Source organism: Cenococcum geophilum (assembly GCF_001692895.1).
Source record: "Cenococcum geophilum 1.58 unplaced genomic scaffold K441scaffold_25, whole genome shotgun sequence".
Lineage (NCBI taxonomy): Eukaryota > Fungi > Ascomycota > Dothideomycetes > Gloniales > Gloniaceae > Cenococcum > Cenococcum geophilum.
In genome coordinates this window covers 188295-210332 of record NW_027137583.1, presented here as the reverse complement: position 1 = coordinate 210332, position 22038 = coordinate 188295, and the positions used below count along the sequence as shown (strand labels likewise).

Below are 22038 nucleotides of genomic sequence, written 5' to 3'. Positions count from 1 at the left end.
GCCTACTACGGCTATAAATATGCTAAAGCATTTTATACAAAGTACTAAGGACTGCTACACCCTCTACTAGTACCTATATAACGATGGGCAGATATCGCCATAGATTTCGTTATTGACCTACCGCCTTATAAACGACATAGCCGAACCTATAAGAACATCCTTATAATAATATGCCGACTTATAAAAGAACGCCACTATGTCCTAACTAAAGGCGTAGCCGTAAGTAACGTTGCCGACGCCTTCCTCCGCGAAGTCTACCGACTATATAGGTTACTTAACTTTATTACGTCTGACTAAGATACGCAATTTAACTCTAATATATAAAGGCGGATTTGCCAACGCCTTAGTATCTCCGTTAAGATATCTATATCCTTTTATTATAAAACCGCAGGATAACCGGAAAACGCTAACGCTAGTATAAAGGCGTACTTATGATAGGTAGTTGCCTATAGTTAGGACGACTGGGTAGACTACCTTTCGCTAGGTAAATTCGTAGCAAATAACTACGTCTTAGCTACTATAGGACTTACCCCATTCTTCGCGAATAAAGGATATTACCTACGATCCGGTATAGAGCCACCAGAGCCTATTAATAAGAAACTACTATATGGAAAACGCCTTAAGAAGCTACTTACCGATTAATATATAGACCGTATAAAAGACCTACTCGACTACTATAAAGGAGAGATAGCCTGGGCCCAAGCAAAATAAGCTTACTTTACTAACCGCTATAGAATACTACCACCTAAGATGCGTGTTGGCGACTGGGTATAGTTAAATATACGCAATATCTCTATATAGAGACCTATAAAGTCACTCAATTATAAGAACCTTAGCCCCTACTAGATTAAACGAGTTATTAATAGAGGAGCTGTATACGAACTAGAGCTCCTATCTGCCTTAGCTACCCGCGGGATATAGCCCGTATTTTACCTATAGCTACTATACCTTTACTAGCCTAACCCTCTACTAGGACAAATATAGCCTAAACCCCTACTAGTACTAATCTAAGATAAGAACGAAGACAAGAACTATAAGGAGTAGACCGTTAAATGAATTATCGACTCTAAATACTTTAGCAAAGGCAGAGGACGGCGGCTCTACTACAGAGCTATCTATATAGGATTTAACATAAATTAGCCAGAATAGCAACTATAGGAAGACTTTAAAAATATAAAGGACCTAATTAGCGATTTTTACTACGCGAACCTACAGAAACTAGGCCTAAGCAGAGATTTTGTACCTAATCCTCTATAGGAGCCCTTATAGAGTTAAACCGTTATATATTACTACATAAAGGTAAATTACCGTTAGATTGCCGCAGATTGCTATCCTATAATGGCAAAATGCGATCACGTGACCGGAATATTGATAAGATATCTAGGAACTTCGACCGGCGGTTAAAGTTGTCTAATTAGTTAGATTCTTAGGTGCCAAGCCTTATTACATAATGTTGTTTTAAGCCCTTAGCGATACCCCCTTACTTTTCCTTCCCTATACTTTAAATGTCCCTTCTATATATATATAGCAACCACAGCGTCGCCGGAGCTCCGCCTCTATAAGAGGGGGGGTAGTGTCACGGAACCCTACCGTAGGGGCCTCCATAGAAGAGCCCCGTGCTCTCGCGTACACCTCGCGTACAGCTTACGTCAGCTACGCGTAGGTATATCACCTCCTTACGCCCTTAACCCTTACGATCGATCGCGCAACGTCTTGTAGACTCCCCGAATACATACGCTTTATAGCCATTGCCCGCGTTCCGTAACATTTTTGTATAGTAATTCTGGTTTGGCGACCTGGTAATATATAACGTTATTAGAGCTTAAGCCTTAAAGTTAGATTATAGAACTTACCGTTGTTAACAGTACTTATAAAAAGTACTATATTAGCGTCCTTCTAAGCAAACTCTATTACCTGCCCGTTCTTAGAGACCTCTGTATATAATTTTCCCTATAGTATTTAAGCCGTATAAGTTAATTTGAGCTCTATAAGCGTCTGGTTAATTTGCTCCGCAGGCACCTTTTTCTTTTCTTTTATAGTTATAGCCACCTTAATATTACCTTTAAGATCCCCCTGTTCCTCACGTTATATTTTAGTTGTTTAAATGGTTCCTACGGCTCCAATACCAAGGTCTTATAATTTGGTAAGAAGCTTAATGCTTATAAATAGGTTATTAAGCCATATAACGTGCTTATTGGGTGGGTAGAGGCGTTCCTTTGTTTCGGCGTCGTTTTAGAGGAGTAAATTAAGGACTACTGCCTGCGTCTTTGAAAAGCCTTCCTCTAGAAAAGATTGATCTAAATTAACTGGGCCCTTTGTATTGCCTTTAGCGTGCCATATAAAGTCTAATATATAGCCCTTATTCGCTAAAACCCATATTTTAAAGCCTTCTGGTATTGGCTTAGATGGAATATTAACTATTTTGGGTGCACGACCCATAAAGCACTGGATTGTTTTGTTAACGGTAAGGTGGGTTCTAGGTGTGTAAAGCTTCCTATAGGTAAGCCGAATATGCTTAGCAAGCTCATTAATTCGGGTAAATATAGTCTTGGGTGTTGTATTAGATTTTGGCCATGGTGGTAAGGCTTAAAAATGGCGATTAAGCTACTAAAATCGAACAACTCCTATATATTGTTTGACAATATGCTTAGTGCTATATATGTTTAAATCCTTCCAGTAGTCCTTAATACACGATTCTATGGTGATGCCTATATGAATAAGCACCCTAAGGTACGCGTAGAGTTCCTGCTTGCATATTGGCTGCCATACGCGTATATGCTCCTTATCTGGTGGATAAAGCTCTGTATACTTATTCGTCCACTCTACAAGTTTATCCATAATCTTATCCATAAAGAAGAGACTGAATAACTTAAAAGGATCGTGTATATCGGTGCCAAAAGGAATATTTGGTGAGCCGTGGTCGTGCCAGTCGTTAATAAGGAGAGGTTCGAAATTGGGCAACGGCCAGGGCTTAGGAGGAGGCGTTTTCGCTGTCTTATTTGGAGGGACATTATATTGAGTCTTTTGAACAAGATCTGCGTCAATTCTGGCACGATTGGAAGGCATGGTGGTGGTATAATTGATGATTGAATTCTATATAGATACACGCGTATATTTGATTCTGGTGTTCGTGCACGGGCCTTCTTCTCGTTGGACGCTGACGGGCCAAGGGATATAATAGCGTTAACGGCTCTCTGCTTAATATTAGGGGTAATCTTTTTAGTACGCTCTCTATGGGACTTATCCTTAAAGTAGTTATTAAGGAGGACTTAATCTGCATACCAACCATTCTCTACTGCCTTTTTTACTAGGTTACCGATATACTTACCGCTAATTCCGGTAATTCCAGTAATTAGTTTTAGGGGTATACTTAAAGCCTTTATTATTATGGCCTGCGCCCTCATTACAAGGCCGTAGTAAGGCATTTTAGGCTTGAAAAACAGTAGGAAAAACAGTAGAAGGTATATAGAGGATATTATAAGCAATTAAGTAAGTAGATTCATTAAAAAGTTAGCATAGAGTTGCTTTTACAAAGCTCAAAGTTAAAATTCGGTATATTTGGGGGGGTCTTGGCACCAAAACCACGCTTTTCCCAAATAGGAAAGAGAAATCTCTTTTTGCTTTGTCCCCCGTACATTTCAGTCCGCCATGGAACGACTGTAAGCGAGTTCCCGATATTTCGATGATGACTGTACCGATATTATTGAAATGGCTGTAACGGAATCACGTCTGAGCTTGCTGAGGTACAGTAAGTGCATCAACATCATCACCTACCCGGCCCTTGGAGTTTCGACCAAGTTTTTTGCCACATAGTACCCCATTTGCTCTGCAGGCGTTATGTATTGTCAAAACTGCCGCACACCGGTGAGACTCGATGCTTCCCTTAAGGAGCTCAACCCTGCTGCATTCCAACTATTGACCGGTAAAATCGCATCATATCTCGCCTGAGATTGTCTCTATTGATACCATATAGATTCCACCGCTCCGCCTCCGCAGCAGTCTGCATTCTCAACGTCTTCTCGTCAGTCACGTCGCAACTATCTGCAAGATCGCCGAGATGATTACCAGCATGCTTTACAAAATGCCCAAGGCCCTACGTTCAAACGTGCGGTTCCTTCCAATCGCTTCAGCCATACATCAGCTGCCAATCATACAAAAACGGGCGCAAAAGAAAATCCTGCTATGTCCTTCGTCATGCTCACCGACTCTCAGGTGGTACAGACATCAAGCCACCAAGCTGGGGATGAAAAGGCTGACAGTCCTCTTTCCCAAAAGCAATCTAATGCCGTAGGATTGAGGGCCTCAGATGAAAATAGTCTACGATCACATGAAGCCGAAACAGCCACTCGTCTTTTCGAAACTCTCTCTGCCCATTCTGATATCGATCACCCCATCTGTGTGGAATGCACTGAGTTACTGGTTGATGGACTACAGAAACGATTGGGAAGTGCTACAAGAGAACGAGACGTCTACGTGGATTTCCTACGAAAAGCAAACGCAGACATTCCAAGTGACGAGGAAAGACAACAAGCCGTAGAAGCCTTGAAAGTTGCTCGCGAAAACGAGTCCTTCTCTTTTGCAGAACTTCAAAGACTTGAACAAGAAAAGGCCGCGATGGACCAAGAAATCACTGTTTTAGATGAAGAAGCCTATGAACTAGATCAAACAGAGGAGGCTTTCTGGCGAGAACGAAACTTATATACGGTTACTCTCTCTTCATTTCAGAGCGAAAGAGACGGGCTCAATACTCTATACGACCATGACTCTAAACAGTTGCAGCGCTTGCAGCGCACGAACGTTTACAACGACACATTTTGCATTGGTCATGATGGATATTTCGGCACCATTAACGGGCTTCGCCTTGGGAGGCTCTCAAACCCGCTAGTCGAATGGACTGAAATCAACGCGGCTTGGGGCCAAACTTGTCTGTTGCTTGCAACTGTCGCGCAAAGGCTGAGCTTTTCATTCCAAGGCTATCGATTGAATCCCATGGGGTCCGCCTCTACAATTGAAAAGCTAGACTATCCCCAGTCGAGTTCTACTAATGATCCCTCTTATCCTATGAGGCCTAGAATAACGCCCATGGAGCTTTACTGCACTGGGGACTTACCATTAGGGCTGGGTTTCTTGCACAGGCGTTTTGATAATGCCATGATTGCCTTTTTGGAATGCCTCCGTCAACTTGGTGACCATGTCGAACATGCACCAACTCAGGGAACCGCGGATGCTACCCACGGTTTGAAGATGCCTTACGACATCCGTAAAGACAAGATCCATGACACTAGCATCAAGTTAAGCTTCAATCAAGAAGAGTCGTGGACTAAGGCATGCAAGTATACTTTAACATGCTGCAAATACCTGCTAGCCCACGTGAGCAACATGAATAATTCTCCTAGGAGATCTTTTTAGATTTCATTTGCAAACGATAAATATTGCATCAGTCTTATAACAGTCAATGCATGCCGTGAAGCTGATATATTTAATCTATGCCATTCTACAGAGCCCTCCTGCATAACGTATGGCGTTTTGAAACTTCCCTTATAAAATCGCCCACTCAAGGGTATATAAGAGTTTCTGCTCTACGACTTTTACATGCATTATTTATGACCTGTATCTACTGGATTGTGGCCAAAATCTGTCTAAAATCTGCCAAAATCCGAAAAATTGGATGCATCTGAGAATTTAGGGTTACCTTTTACGACGCTATATCTCCTCCCTTAAGATTATAAATATAGGGTTATAATATATATAACTAAGAAGATATATTATAACTAGAATATCTAAGTTATAGCATATAAAAAGACACGAAAGTTAACTCTTAAAACGTTTAAGCACCACCAAAGCTGGGACCATAAACCCTGGGCGCTCTTTAGAAGATTTAGGGAGGGGGTATCCCTTTACCCGTTGAGGCGCAACGCCGAGCTGACTGCATGAACACCGGTATCAGATGTATAGTTCTCATCACAAAGGCTCGAACGAGAGCCTTTTATTAGCTAGATCCCTATCGATAACGTAGTGCCAGAAGCAACGGGTTAAGGGATAGGGAGCCGTTAAAGGGGGGGACGTGCTTCCCCTGCCCCGTACTAAAATCTACTACGGAGCGTCCGATTTATGGGATAAGGCAATTCAGTCCGCCAAGTTGGCAGTTCTAGCGACAAGTTCGCCAACACTATAATCTGGCAGGGTCTCCACGCCGCAAACCTTCCCCATCTGGCGGACCTACCTTCTTACTATTTCGCTGGCATGCAGACTTTGCGTCTGAGAATTTCCTCCATCGGCGTACTCCATCAGCTGGTAGTCCGTCGGCTCCCCTATGGAGCATTTTCAAGATGCTTCTCTGTAGAAGCTGCTCAAGAGCCAACGGCAGGCACAACTACCCCAGTTCCAGACGAAGCCGCACGCGTCAAGTCAAAATCACTATTCTACTTTGAGGCGGGCTACGCTCTCTATGCAAAGAGACCATCACGTCCATTCCCGCCATCCTTCCTATCTTACCCACCAGGCTTGTTTTCCGAACCGCTAAGTACACACAACCAGAGTAGGGATCGCAGGTCCTACGTAAACGGGGAGATGATTCGTGGGGTCACCAATGGCGATGATGCCGTGTTAGTTAGCGACAGCTTCATCGGCGCGAACGACGGAGTTGGAGCTTGGGCAACAAGAGAGAGAGGCCATGCAGCGTAGGATAAAACCATACCGTCCTATAACATAGCATGCTTGAGCTGACACATGTCCTCAATAGACTATGGTCACGCCTTGTTCTTCATTTCTGGGCCCTGGAAGCTGAAAGAGCTAAATACGGTGGATCCTCCGAACCAGATCCCATTTCCTACCTACAGAGAGCATTCGATCAAACAAAGCAAGCAACTTCTGAACCTAATGAATGGCACGGTACGACGACTGCGTGCGCTGCCCTGTTAGGCTCTGATAATAGTGTCCCTCCCCACCCAATCCTCTACGTCACCCAGCTAGGTGATTCACAAATTCTTGTTCTTCGCCCGCGAAACCGTGAAATAATTTTCAAAACGACAGAGCAATGGCATTGGTTTGATTGCCCACGTCAGCTTGGCACAAACAGTCCCGATACCCCGACCTCGAACGCAGTTCTAGATCGCATTGAAATTGAAGAGGACGATGTAGTTCTGGCTATGACCGATGGCGTTGTTGATAACCTTTGGGACCACGAGGTGCTTCAAAATGTACTGAACAGCATGGAGAAATGGAAAAATAACGTAAATTCTGCTGAAGATGGGAAGGAACCAGGAAAGCGAAGCTATGCCGATAATATGCGGTTTGTCGCGCAAGAATTAGTCAATGCTGCCAGAGTTGTTGCGGAGGATCCGTTCGCTGAAAGTCCATATATGGAAAAGGCTGTTGACGAGGGTCTGTCGATTGAAGGGGGTTTGTGAGACTGCCACTATCCTTGACAGGGCGGATGTGCTAACAAGTAACCAACAGGCAAGCTAGATGATATCAGCGTTGCTGCTGCGCAATGCAAGCGCAAGAAAATTTAGTTCCACTATAGCATTATAGGACAGAGAACGTCATGAGGATATAGAGAAGAACAGAACCGCCCCTAGACATTCAAAATGTCGTATTTAAAGTTTGCGACATGTCAATGAGAGAGAAAAATGACGATAGCACCATGGATACGGCACCTAGGCTAAGATCGAAGGATGTCCGGAAATTGGTTGAAAGTTTACCGTGCACTCACGTAGCTTGCAGCCAACCTTGCTCGGCGCGAAGAACGCAATCAGCTGCGTTAAGCCAACCGCTCCAGCCATTGAGGCTAGAAATTCTGTACAATCTAGAACTATGTTGCACACAAGTTGTCTCAGCTAGGACGCTCGCGGGTTTATGTTGAGGAAGTTGAGTCGACATTGGGGATGCACAGCGGGTGCGAAGGAATGCACCCAGGCTTGGTAGAGCCGGAGAAGATTATGTAGAGTTAGCCTATGCAGAGAAAGAAGGTTGGAAGATAAGATTTTCTAAGGCTCCAATGAACACAAATTACATTCCAAAGTCTAACATTGCCTGATTGTGCTAGTCTACTATCAAAAGCAACTATAGGTGTCAGCCGTGCCTCAGTTAGCTGTTTATGTTAATGCCTCGATGCATCACGAGAAAGCTTACCACCAGCATATAGATTTCCACTATTACGATAAGATGCCATCGTTTCCTTGAAGGTAAAGGGACTCAAAAGGCTAACCGATACCCGCGCTACAGGTCGGACGCGTTGAGAACAGTTAAGTATGATATGTGATGGGCAGGCTTCTGCAGCAGTGTTCGTATCTCAAAGGTTCGTCGGAGGCACTCCGTTTGATAATTGAGTATTTCATCTACGCAGCCAGTTTGACTGTAAGACGTATGGCAAGCAAGCGCCATGGCTGTGTGTATCTCAGGTGATGGAAAGCGGCACTCCATTTGATTGACCCCTCTCTGCGCAAGCAGCCTCTCCTTCAGTAATCTTTCGCGCAACTCATTCGCTCGTTTGTTGGTAGACGGCAACTGCGAAGTCTGAATGATTAGTATTGTTTGCGGCAGTATTCAACTTCACGGTCGATACTAGATGATGTGACAATGAACATGGGCCGAAATAAGAGGATTATATTTATGATTGAATGATATAATAGCAACGGGTAGAGGAATAACTCTATGCGCTGCAGATAATATATATGGTGATGTTCATCCAAACCGGTCCGATCCAAGACGGTAGTGGCAGTCTCAGGATGCATGACCCACCTTGTTAGGCGTGCTTGTTCCCTCCTCTCGCTCCTTGTTAGAAACATACTCCTTCCTGTTACGTGTTGCGGGTGAATCCCTTGGTTTAGGTGGGGGACTGCCCTCGACAGAAGATGTGTTCCTTCGACGCTTCGCGCGAGGCTCATATCTCTCCACAGAGGGATGTCTTTTGCGTTGTCTAGGGCTCCAACTACGCCAACTGCGGCTGCCACTTCGTACGCTTCGGCTACGGCTGCGCTTGCGGCGGTTGTCTCGGTCTCGGTCCTTGCGAAAATCAGCTCGAACTTCTCTGGGCTCATTATCGGAAACAGAAATTGATCTCCTGGCTGTGTAGTCTCTTTTAGCTCGGACACGACGGGGGCTGGCGGAACGGGCGGAGGACCTCGAACGTGACCTAGAATAGCTTCGGCGACGCCTCTCTTTTCTTTTTCGAGGAGGAGACGGGCTAATTGGGGTAGCTGATGAGAGCGAAAGGTCTCGTCTGCTTCGGACTCTTCTGGGTGAACGTGAGCGAGATCTTTCAATCGGAGAAATGGATCTATCTCGATTATCACCACGTAGTGAACTTCTCCTCACACGTCCACCTCTATCACGACTTCGCGAATGTGATCTGTCTCTACTTAGATATCTTCTATAGATTCGGCGAGGTGTAGGTTCTGGCGAACGTGATGTCGGTTTGCCTGGGGACCATCTGGTACGCCGGCGAGGTGGCGTGATTGAGTGCGATCTTGAGTGGCTTGAAGATGTGGTCCGTTTTGGGGTGGGTGATCGAGGCCTTCGGCGACCATCTCTTCGCCTTGCCTCACCAGGGATGTATGTGTCAACCTCACGTCTCGGAGGAGCACGATAGTCATCGGAGCCCCTTCGCCTTCGTGGGGGAGATCTTGACTCTCGTCGCGGCGGGCGGCGATCAAAGTCTCTTGCTCCTCCTCGGAAATTGCGGCCTCTTCCCCTACCACGTTCACCCCGCTCACGTTGCCGTATAGTGTCAATGTCCTTATCGCGAGTTCTTTCCTGTTCGCGTCGACGGCGGGCTTCTTCGGCAGCTTTCTCCGCTTCGATCTAGAGTTATCGGTAAGCAAGGTTGTTGGGACTTATGGAAGAAGTCGTGCCACCTTTTCCTGGATTAGCTCCAGTTTCTTTGCCTCCAAGAGCTCCTTTGGGACTCCTTGTGGATTTGCTTGCGCACTCAGGCACAAAGTCCACAGTTCCTTGCAGAAGCCTGCTGTTTCTTTTTCGAGAAAACCCGTCAGTTGGATTTGGAGAGTTTTAATGTCAGGCTGTGCGAAGTCGTTAGTCGGCTGTCGCACAGTTGTGCATTATGAGGAAGTGCATACAAAACGGGAATTCTCGAGAAGATTGAAGCAAAGCTCTATTACAACATCGTCCTCAGAGCCAAGAATCTCAGAGATCTTGCCGGCAATCCACCTATGAACAGAATTGTTATTGTCAGCGACGCAGATTGGAGAGTGGATGTGGACCGACTTCTTCATGACCTCAACGTTAACCTTCTCCATGTCCACTTTCTGGCTAAATTCTGGAGGGAACTTTGTCCGTTTCAAGAGCTTCTGGTCCACAGTCTGGGCCATGTTGACGGTGGCAGAGACTAAGCAGTGAGATGTGAAGCGCCTTGCACAATGAAGCAGAGTTGCAGTACCAAGTTACAATATAGATGGCTGGGAAATCTTCGCTTGAGAACCGACAGCCACTGGGATGCGTACACTAAAAGTTCACCTGACCTGGCCAAAGGTCAGGTGACCCATAAATGCTCCTTGGTCGCCATACTTAACCAAATCAACAACAACAAACGTCTTTAAAACACAATGTCGAGCACTTTAAAAGGTTCTATAAGTGCTCTAAACGTAGCCCTATTATAGGCCTCGCATGCTCGCTATACTGCTATAGAAACTTGCTCTATTAGTCTGCCTCTATCCCTTCGCCTATTAAGTTGTGTCTAACGTTATCGATAAGAATCTAGCCAATTAGAGGATCTTGTTTAAATCTCCGTAATAATAACTATAGCGACGTAAAGTTATTTGAACCACTAGTATTGTACGTATTTAGCCATTTAGAGGCCTAGTCCTTAGTGTTAAGCTTATTATAATGCGACGCCTAGCACTCGCTAGTGTTATAAAAGGGAATCTCGTATATAAAACAGCTATAAAGGGTTCTTAAAGCCCTCCTTAGTTGCTTCTAATCCTTACTATATATAGATTTCCTTATTATAAGGGATTTTTTATTTTTACTTAGGTGCATACCTAGGGGCTTTTAGGGGCTGCCTAGGCTAGCCTTTAGCTAGCCCTTAGTACCTCTTTATAAGCTTCTTAGGCCTATAGCCCTTCTCTTTTTATTAGTTTATCTCTATATAAGGCTATTGCTATACTCTTTACTATAAGGAATATTATTATAGTCACCTTAGGTTGCCCTTAGAATAATCCCTAAATACCTCTTAAATAGTCACTAGTTATATACTAGAGGTATATAGTCTCTATAATTCTAAAAACCTTACCTCCTTAAGGATTTATCTCCTTTATAATCTATCTATTCCTATAATTATACCTTATAGCCCCCTATCTATAAAGTCTTCTTATATTTAAATACTTTCTACTTTATTTAGAAGGGTAGTGTTACAGAACGCCGCCATAGGAGCCTTTATAGGAGACTCCCTAGCGGAACCCCGTGCCCTTACATACGCTTTACGTACAGCTTACGTCAGCTACGCGTAATATATCACCTTCCTACGCCCTTAATCCTTACGATTAATTGCGTAACGTCTTATAGACTCCTCGAATATATACATTTAGCAGCTACTGTTCCGCGCCTCATAATATTACATTACGCCTTTTTTATTTTATTTTATTACTAACACCTAGCCTACAACCAATTCTAGGTCTTTACGATACTATAGGCGCTGCTAGAAGCAGCATGTCTATAAGCAACCTTCGCACTATAATAGTAAGACGAGATTCCTTACTAGCTACTATATTAAGCCTAAAGAGCAACCTAATACCCTAACCTAACCTATAACGCCAATTAATCCTAGAAGAATTTAATTTATTAACCCTAGCCTTAACCCCTAAGGGCAAGCCTAGCGGCTTAAAAGAGTTATAATTATAAGTACCCCTAAGTACCTAATACCACCTTAAAGATAATAAGAGTTAACTAGCCTAGCAGGATAGGTATACCCCTATTAGTATAAGTAGCTATAGCGACAACCTTAATAAGATAGATACCGGCGACGTTTTATCCTTTATTAATTATATAGCTACGGAAAAGTAACCAGAAGGGCAGCTACCTATTAAAATTAAAATATAAGACGCTAAGATGTTTATATAAATAGTAGTAAGAAAACCTAATAAATACTACTGCCTTTTATAAAACTGGTATTAGTTTTTAATTATAATAGTGTTAAGTCCTCTATAGTTAATATAGAATTAGATACCTCCTCCTAGCTTCTTAGTAAGAAGGATAGGGGCGGCTACTGGTAACATGCTAGGATAAATAAATCCTTTATTAAGGTGCTCGTTAATATACTTTTTTATAACTAGAAGTTCGTCTTTTAATATTAGGTAGGGTCTCTTATAAGGTAGCATTTTTTTATATTTAATATTAATGGTATAGTTATTAGGTTAATATAGGGGGAGTATATTTACGCTCTTTTATAAGCATATATTAGTAAAGTTATAGTACCTCTTAGGGAGGAGCTTGCGGAGTTCTTTATTAGTAAGTCCTTTTTTAAGCTTTATAAACTTCTTAAAGTCTAAAGGTAAAAGTCCGTAGAGTTCTATAGGGGCGTCGTCTTCTAAAAGGTCAACTATGTCTATCCTATTACTATAGAGGACGTAGTTCTATTCTTTATTAAGCTTATATAGTTATAATTAGGAAGCTATAGTAATGGTCTAGCCTTTCTTATATACTATACGGTAAAAGGCTAGGGCACTTACGTAGTAGTAGTTAGTTATAGGTGGGGTAATAAGGGGTTCCTTAGGTTAATATCCTAGGGAGTAGATAGAGGTGGCTAGGCTATACCCTAGGCAAGTCTCTCTACAGTATTTAAAGTTAAAGGTTACTTCTTTCTTCTTCTAGTTAATGGCGGGGTTATATTATTTAAGCTAGTTTATTTTAAAGATAATAGGGTAGTTAGCAAGTAGTATAATATAGGCCTAGAGTTCTTCCTAGTGCCTATTTATATCTAGGTAGAGTTATACTATATAGGTAATCTTCTGTACGGTATAATTACTATTAGCGAGTTATAGGGCGCGGGCTTTAGTAAGAGGTAAGATAGGTAGGTTATAAGTGTATACAAATTAGGTATCTATAAATTTATTAATAGCTCCGCAATTAATTATAGAACGGCTTTTATATTATTTTTGGCAGTAGTTCCTATTATAGGTAAAATTATCTATTTCCGTCTATTTATCTTTATAGAGTTATCTATTAAGTAAGCTAATATATAGATCCCTCCGTTATTAGGGCGTCCTAACCCGCGACTTAAGGCTAGGACTTAGCGTTTTCCGTTTCCATATCCGACTCTACTGTTATTACTACGTCTTTATCTTATACGGTAATGGCGTATAACGATATATTTAGTATTTAGGGTATTAGGTTAGGTATTAGGTAACGGCTACTAAACCTAGCTATTAGGCAGTTTAGGTTATCGCGATAATAGCCTTCTTAATAGTATTTATAGCAGCGTCCTAGTTTCTAAAGTAGCTCGCGCTCTCTATCTAGGAGTTTTTATAGGAAGGTTAGTATAGAGAAATTGATATTAATTCCGGTAGTACTTAAGGTAGTAGGCGTCGGTAGCTTAGTATATATAGGTTTAGTAGGCCTAAAGGGCTTCTATAAAGAGGTCTTTGGGTAAGGATGTTACGAAACCCCACCACAGGGGCCTCCATAGGAGAGCCCCGTACTCTCACATACACCTTACATACAGCTTATGTCAGCTACGCGTAGGTATATCACCTCCTTACGCCCTCAACCCTTACGATTAATCGCGTAACGTCTTATAGACTCCTCAAATACATACGTCTTGTAGCCACTGCCCCGTCCCATGACATTACGTTACGCCTTTTTACCACCGACACCCAGCCTATAACCAATTCTACGTCTCTATAATACTATAGGCGCTGCCAGAAGTAGCGTACCTACGAGTTACCTTACTTTATACTTCTAAGGAACCCACAATAGTAAAATAATATTCCTTACTAGCCACTATATCAAACCTAAAGAATAATCCAATACCTACACTTAACCTACAACGCCAATCAATCCCAGGAGAATTTAATTTATCAGCCCTAGCCTTAACCCCTAAGGAGATAAACACTAATAATATCTTATCTTTTATTAACTATATAACTACGAACAAGTAAGCGGAAGGGCTACTACCTATTAAAATTAAAATACGAGACGCCGAGATATTTATAAAAATAGTAGCACAAGAACCTAATAAATACTACCACCTTCTACAGAACTATTACCTAAAGCTTATATAAGCTGAGATGCGTACTGCCTAAGATCGCGATATTATCTAAGACCTATAAGCTCGTAAGGCGCTCGCCAATAACATACATTAAGAAACCAAAGACGACCTCTACGTGTCTAAACGCGACGTCCAACAGTTAAAGAAGGCTAAGATCGCACTTATTACTACAGTCACTAAAAGAGAAGGCACAATTAAATACCTATAATCTCAGCTTAATAAGCACATTTATAACAACGCTAGATACCTCTCTACTATATATAACGCTACTTAAGTCTCTATGCCCCCGGCAACTTTACCTACTTAACGCTTAATAAAGAGTTAGCGCTAAGCAGCCTTACCTAATAGGAACCCCTACTAAAGTAATAACGAAAGCTATAATAACTAAACCCAAGCTGCCACCGTAGGGTTTAATATACGTTACCCTAATCCCCTAGTTTTCTAGGGAGACTGTAAAGAATACAGCTACTAGAAGATATAAATCCATAAGAAACTAACTTAGAGCGCCTACCTTTTTCCTATAGAAGATACTAAAATTGGCTATATTATCGGGCGAATAAAGGGTATACTATTTAATAGACTCTTCGCCTAATAGGAGACCAATAGCCCCTAGAAGTGGCAGTCCCACTAAAAAGTCCTTAATAATCTTAACCTAATATACCGCAACTACAACTTACTAGCTACCAACTAAGCTAAACTATATACCCTAAAGATAAGCCCTACTAAATTATTTAATAAGTTCTATATTAAATTCCAGGAATACACCGGAGCCCTTACCTAAGATAATACTAAAGACTAGGAAGATCTCCTTAAAAAAGTCACTTATTGCCTTAGTTATGCAGCCGCCAGCTATAACTATAATAATGTTTATAATATGGTAGCAGCCATACGGAAGATTAAACGATAACTAAATTAGATCGCTACTATAAACCCCTGCCTAAAGACCTCCCTATAGAAGCCCTCCGGACCTACCAAACCACTAACGCCTACTACCTTAAGCAATACTACTAGTCCTAATATCGACCTTTTTATACTAACCTTCCCGCAGAAGCTACTAGACGGAAAACGCGAGCTACTCTAGAAGCTAAAGCGTTACTATAGATATTATTAAGAAGGCTATTATAGCTATAGCCTAAACTGCCTAATAGCTAGGTTTAGTAGCTGCCGCCTAATACCTAACCTAGTACCTTAAACACTAAATACATTGCTATATGCTACTACCGTATAAGACGAAGACGCAGTAATAGCGGTAGAGTTAGATACGGAAACGGAAAACGCTAAGTCCTAGCCCTAAGTCGCAGGTTAGGACGCCCTAATAATAAGGGGATCTACATATTGGCCTGCTTAATAAATAACTTAGTAAAGATAAATAGATAGAAATAGATAGTTTTACCTATAATAGGAACTACTGCCAAAAAACAATATAAAAGCTGTTCTATAATTAATTGCGGAGCTATTAATAAATTTATAGATACCTAATTTATACGTACTTATAATCTACCTACCTTACCCCTTACTAAAGCCCGCGCCCTATAACTTGCTAACAGTAGTTATACCGCACAGAAGATTACCTATATAGCATAACTCCACCTAGATATAAATAGGCACTAGGAAGAACTCTAGGCCTATATTATACTACTTACTAACTACTCTATTATCCTCGGAATAAACTAGCTTAAATAACATAACCCCACCATTAACTAAAAAAAGAGAGAAGTAACCTTTAACTCTAAATACTATAGAGAGACCTACCTAGGATATAGCCTAGCCGCCTCTATCTACTCCCTAGGATACCAACCTAAGGAACCCCTTATTACCCTACCTACGACCAACTACTACTANNTAAGTGCCGCGGCCTTCTACCGCATAGCACGTAGGAAAGGCTAGACCNTTACTNNAGCCTCCNNATNATAACTATATAAGCTTAATAAAGAATAGGACTACGTCCTTTATAGTAATAGGATAGACATAGTTAACCTCTTAGAAAACAATGCCCCCGTAAAACTCTACGGACTTTTACCTTTAGACTTTAAGAAGTTTATAAAGCTTAAAAAAGGACTTACCAACGAGGAACTCCGTAAGCTCCTCCCTAAGAGGTATTATAACTTTATTAACATATGCTCACAAAAGAGCATAGATACACTCCCCCTATATTAACCTAATAACCATACCATTAATATTAAATAAGAAAAAACGCCACCCTATAAGAGACCCTACCTAATATTAAAAAACAAACTTCTAGTTATTAAAAAGTATATTGACAAACACCTTAATAAAGGGTTTATTCGCCCCAGCATATCCCTAGCAGCCGCCCCCATCCTCCTTACTAAGAAGCTAGGAGGAGGTATTTAATTCTACGTTAACTATAGAGAACTTAACGCTATTACAATTAAGAACTAATACCCCGTACCGCTTATATATAAAACTCTTAAGCGGCTTAGCTAAGCCAAAATCTATACTAAGCTTAATATTATCGCCGCCTTTAACCGCCTCTAAATACAAGAAGGTAATAAATAGAAAACCGCATTTACATCGCGCTTTAGCCAATTTAAATATACCGTTATGCCCTTTAGCGTATGCAACGGCCTAGGCAGCTTTTAAAGCTATATTAATAACGCCTTACGGGACTACCTTAACGACTTCTGCTCTGCGTACCTAGACGATATACTTATTTATAGTAATAACCCTTCTAAGCATACCGAGCACGTTTAAAAGGTCCTATAGCGCCTTAGGGATGTAGGACTTTATATTAATTTAAAGAAGTATAAATTCTTAGTTACAGAAGTAAAATACCTTAGACTAATTATTACTACTAAAGGTGTCCATATAGACCCTAAGAAGGTATACATAATTACCAAATAGTAAACCCCTAACTGCATTAAAGATATATAAGCTTTCCTCGGTTTCGCCAACTTCTATTAAAAATTTATATACAACTTCTTAGGTATTATAACACTACTTACAGCAATAATACAAACGAAGGGCCTTTCTGCAAAAGGAAGAAAAATATATCTACGTTTTATCTAGACGCCTAAATACAAGAAGGTGTTCTAAGACCTTAAAAATGCTTTTACCAAAGCACCTATCCTAGCTTACTTTATACTAGGACAATAACTCTATTTTAAGACTAACTTCTTAGACCACGTTAACGCAGGCGTCCTCTTCTAGATAGGTGACAACAGTCTCCTCTACCTAGTCGCATTCTATTCATCTAAGCTTATACTATAAGAATGTAACTATAAGATCTATAATAAGGAACTTCTCGCGATTATATAAGCGTTTAAGGAATTTTAACCAGAACTCTCCTTAGCAGAACCTAACTAGCCAACTAAAGTCCTTACGGATCATCGCAACCTTAAGTACTTTATAACTATAAAATAGCTAAACTAACGCCAAGTACGCTGGAACAAGTTTCTCTCTAGTTTTAACTTTAAAATCGCATATAGGCTAGGAGTACAAGATACTAAGCCTAATAGCCTAACACGCCGCTTATAAGACCTTCCTTAGTCTAAAGATAACCCCTATAACCAGTTCCAATAATAAACGATCCTAAAAGCACGGAATTTAGCCCTAGGTATACTACCTACAATAGAGCCAACTATACCTTAGCTCCACACCACAGAACTAAAATTACCTCCCGAAATTAATAAGCTTATTACCACGGCATATAACACCTCTATTAACCCATTACTATATTAACTTATTGCCGTAAAGACCGCTAGCGCCCATATGCTACCAACTAAACTCTAAAGCTTAGGCTAGATTAATATAGTAGCCTTAGAAGTAAAAGAGAACAGGCTCTATTATAGAGGCCGTCTATTTATCCCTAATTTAGAAAATCTATAACGGCAACTAATCCAAATAGCCTACGACCTCCGATTAAGCGGCCACCTAAGTAAAAGAGGAACCTATAAGCTTCTTAGCCAATACTACTTCTGGCCTAAAATAATAGACTTAGTTAAACGCTTTATAGGCGCTTATTATAGTTGTAAGCGCGCTAAGGCCTTTAATACAAAGTACTAAGGACTACTGCACCCTTTACCAGTACCTATATAACGATAGGCAGATATCACTATAGATTTCGTTATTAACCTACTACCCTATAAGCGACATGGCTATACCTATAAGAACATCCTTATAATAATATACCGACTTATAAAAGAGCGCCACTACGTCCTAACTAAAGGCGTAGCCGTCAGCGACGTCACTAACGCCTTCCTCCGCGAAATCTACCGATTATATAAGTTACCTAACTCGATTACGTCTAACTAAGGTATATAGTTCGGCTCTAATGTATAGAGACGAATCTGCTAACGCCTTAGCATCTTTATTAAAATGTCTATATCCTTCTACTACAAAACTACTAGGTAACTGGAAAACGCTAATACTAATATAAAAGCGTACCTACGATAGGTAGTCGCCTATAGTCAAGATAACTGGGTAGATTACCTCCCACTAGGTAAATTCGTAGCAAATAACTACGTCTTAACTACTACAGGACTTACCCCGTTCTTCACAAATAAGTGTTATAGAACCCCACCGCAGGGGCCTCTATAGAAGAGCCCTGTGCTCTTGCGTACACCTCGCGTATAGCTTATGTTAGCTACGCGTAGGTATATCACCTCCTTACGCCCTTAACCCTTACAATTAATCGCGTAACGTCTTATAGACTCCTTAAATACATACGTCTTATAGCCACTGCCCCGTCCTATAACATTACGTTACGCCTTTTTACTACTAACACCCAGCCTATAACCAATTCTACGTCTTTGTAATACTACAGGTACTGCCAAAAGTAGCGTACCTATAAGTTACCTCACTTTATACTTCTAAGGAACCTATAATAGTAAGACAATATTTCTTACTAGCTACTATATTAAACCTAAAGAACAATCCAATACCTATACTTAACCTACGACGCTAATTAATCCTAGGAGAATTTGATTTATTAGCCCTAGCCTTAACCCCTAAGGAGATGGACACCGATAATGTCTTATCTTTTATTAACTATATAACTACGGATAAGTAAGCAGAAGGGCTACTACCCATTAAAATCGAAATATGAGACGCTGAGACGTTTATAAAAATAGTAGCACGAGAACCCGATAAATACTACCGCCTTCTATAGAACTACTACCTAAAGCTTATATAAGCCGAGATGCGTACTGCCTAAGATTGCGATATCATCCAAGACCTACAAGCTCGCGAGGCGCTCGCCGACAACACGCGTTAAGAAACCAAAGATGACCTCCACGTGTCTAAACGCAACGTCTAATAGTTAAAGAAGGCTAAGATCGCACTTATTACTACGGTTACTAAAAGAGAAGGCATAATTAAATACCTATAATCTTAGCTTAATGAGCATATTTGTAACAACGCTAGACACCTCTCTACTGTATATAACACCACTTAAGTCTCTACGCCCCTAGCAACTTTACCTACTTAACGCTTAATAGAGAGTTAGCGCTAAGCAGCCTTACCTAATAGGAACCCCTACTAAAGCGATAATAAAAGCTATAATGACCGAACCTAAGCTGCTACCGTAGGGTCTAATATATATTACCCTAATCCCCTAGTTTTTTAAGGAGACCGTAAAGAATATAGCTACTGGAAGATATAAATCCGCGAGAAACTAACTTAGAGCGCCTGCCTTTTTCCTACGGAAGACATTAAGATTGGCTATATTATTAGGCGAATAAAGGGTATACTATTTAACAGACTCTTCGCCTAATAGGAGACCAATGGCCCCTAGAAGTGGCAGTTCTACTAAGAAGTCCTTAACGATCTTAACCTAATATACCACGACTATGACCTACTGGCCACTAACTAAGCTAAACTACGTGCCCTAAAGATAAGCCCTACTAAATTATTTAATAAGTTCTATATTAAATTCCAGAAATACACCGGAGCCCTCACCCGAGACGATACTAAAGACTAGGAAGATCTCCTTAAAAAAGTCACTTATCGCCTTAGTCACGCAGCCGCTAGCCATAACTATAATAATGTTTATAATATAGTAGCAGCTATACGGAAGATTGAACGACAACTAAATTAGATCGCTACTGTAAACCCCTACCTAAAGACCTCCCTATAGAAGCCCTCCGGACCTACTAAACCACTGACGCCTACTACCCTAAGTAATACTACTAGTCCTAATATCGACCTTTCTATACTAACCTTTCCGCAGAAGCTACTAGACGAAGAATATAAGCTACTCTGGAAGCTAAAGCGTTACTATAGATGTTATTAAGAAGGCTATTACAGCTATAGCCCAAACTGCCTAATAGCTAGGTTTAGCAGCCGCTACCTAACACCTAACCTAGTACCTTAAACACTAAATACGTCGCTACGTGCCACTACTATATAAGACGAAGACGTAGTAATAGCGGTAGAGTTAGATACGGAAACGGAAAACGCCAAGTCCTAGCCCTAAGTCGTAGGTTAGGACGCCCTAATAATAAGGGGATCTATATATTAGCCTGCTTAATAGATAACTTAGTAAAGATAAATGGACGGAAATAGATAGTTTTACCCGTAATAGGAACTACTACTAAAAAACAATATAAAAGCCGTTCTATAATTGATTGCGGAGCTACTAATAAATTTATAGATACCTAATTCGTGCATACTTATAACCTACCTACCTTACCCCTTACTAAAGCCCGCGCCCTATAACTTGCTAACGGTAGTTATACCATATAGAAGATTACCTATATAGCATAACTCTACCTAGATATAAATGGGCACTAGGAAAAACTCTGGGCCTATATTACACTACTTGCTAACTACCCTATTATCCTTAGAATAAACTAGCTTAAATAACACAACCCTGCCATTAACTAGAAAAAGAGAGAAGCAACCTTTAACTTTAAATACTGTAGAGAGACCTGCCTAGGATATAGCCTAGCCGCCTCTATCTACTCCCCAGGATACTAACCTAAGGAACCCCTTATTACCCTACCTATAACCAACTACTATTATATAAGTGCCGCGGCCTTCTACCATATAGTATATAGGAAAGGCTGGACCGTTACCGCAGCCTCCTAATTATAACTATATAAGCTTAATAAAGAACAGGACTATATCCTCTATAGTAACAGGATAGATATAGTCGACCTTTTAGAAAACGATACCCCCGTAAAACTCTACGGACTTTCACCTTTAGACTTTAAGAAGTTTATAAAGCTTAAAAAAGGACTTACCAATAAGGAACTCCGTAAGCTCCTCCCTAAAAGGTACTATGACTTTATTAACATGTGCTTATAAAAGAGCGTAGATATACTCCCTTTACATTGACCTAATAACTATACTATTAATATTAAATAAGGAAAAACGCCACTCTATAAGAGACCCTACCTAATGTCAAAAGACAAACTTTTAGTTATTAAAAAGTATATTAACAAACACCTCGACAAAGGGTTTATTCGCCCTAGTATATCCCTAGCAGCCGCCCCTATCCTCCTTACTAAGAAGCTAAAAGGAGGTATTCGATTCTACGTTAACTATAGAGGACTTAACACTATTACGATTAAGAACTAATACCCCGTACCACTTATACATAAGACTTTTAAGCGGCTTAGCTAAGCCAAAATCTATACCAAGCTCAATATTATCGCCGCCTTTAACCGCCTCCGAATACGAGAAGGTGATGAATAGAAAACCGCATTCGTATCGCGCTTTAGCTAATTCAAATATACCGTTATACCCTTTAGCGTATATAACGGCCCAGGCAGCTTCTAAAGCTATATTAATAACGCCTTACGGGACTACCTCGACGACTTCTACTCTGCGTACCTAGACGATATACTTATTTA

General features: G+C 40.9%; 3 protein-coding genes across 3 annotated transcripts; 2 read left to right on the top strand and 1 right to left on the bottom strand.

Annotated features, from left to right (window-relative positions):
• Positions 1-3695: 3695 nt before the first annotated feature.
• K441DRAFT_637602 (APG6-domain-containing protein) lies at positions 3696-5471 on the top strand. Its single transcript, XM_067646514.1, has 2 exons — positions 3696-3922; positions 3974-5471. Exons 1-2 carry the CDS (start codon positions 3838-3840, stop codon positions 5407-5409), a joined length of 1521 nt encoding a protein of 506 aa, XP_067503138.1. The 5' UTR covers positions 3696-3837; the 3' UTR covers positions 5410-5471.
• A 772-nt stretch (positions 5472-6243) lies between these two features.
• K441DRAFT_564612 (uncharacterized protein) lies at positions 6244-7514 on the top strand (the record flags this gene model as incomplete). Its single annotated transcript, XM_067643659.1, has 3 exons — positions 6244-6680; positions 6743-7401; positions 7459-7514. 3 exons carry the CDS (start codon positions 6244-6246, stop codon positions 7512-7514), a joined length of 1152 nt encoding a protein of 383 aa, XP_067503137.1.
• Positions 7515-8724: 1210 nt separating this feature from the next.
• On the bottom strand, positions 8725-10331 carry K441DRAFT_677945 (uncharacterized protein; the record flags this gene model as incomplete). Its single annotated transcript, XM_067651118.1, has 3 exons — positions 8725-9804; positions 9858-10022; positions 10080-10331. The coding sequence occupies 3 exons, from the start codon at positions 10329-10331 to the stop codon at positions 8725-8727; spliced, it is 1497 nt and encodes a 498-aa protein (XP_067503136.1).
• Positions 10332-22038: the final 11707 nt, after the last annotated feature.

What these genes read in the sequence shown, in the direction of transcription:
- K441DRAFT_637602 (XM_067646514.1), top strand. Translation starts at nt 3,838, where the DNA reads ATGTATTGTCAAAACTGCCGCACACCGGTGAGACTCGATGCTTCCCTT. An exon ending in TGCATTCCAACTATTGACCG is followed by an intron (nt 3,923 to 3,973) that starts GTAAAATCGCAT and finishes GATACCATATAG; the next exon opens with ATTCCACCGCTCCGCCTCCG.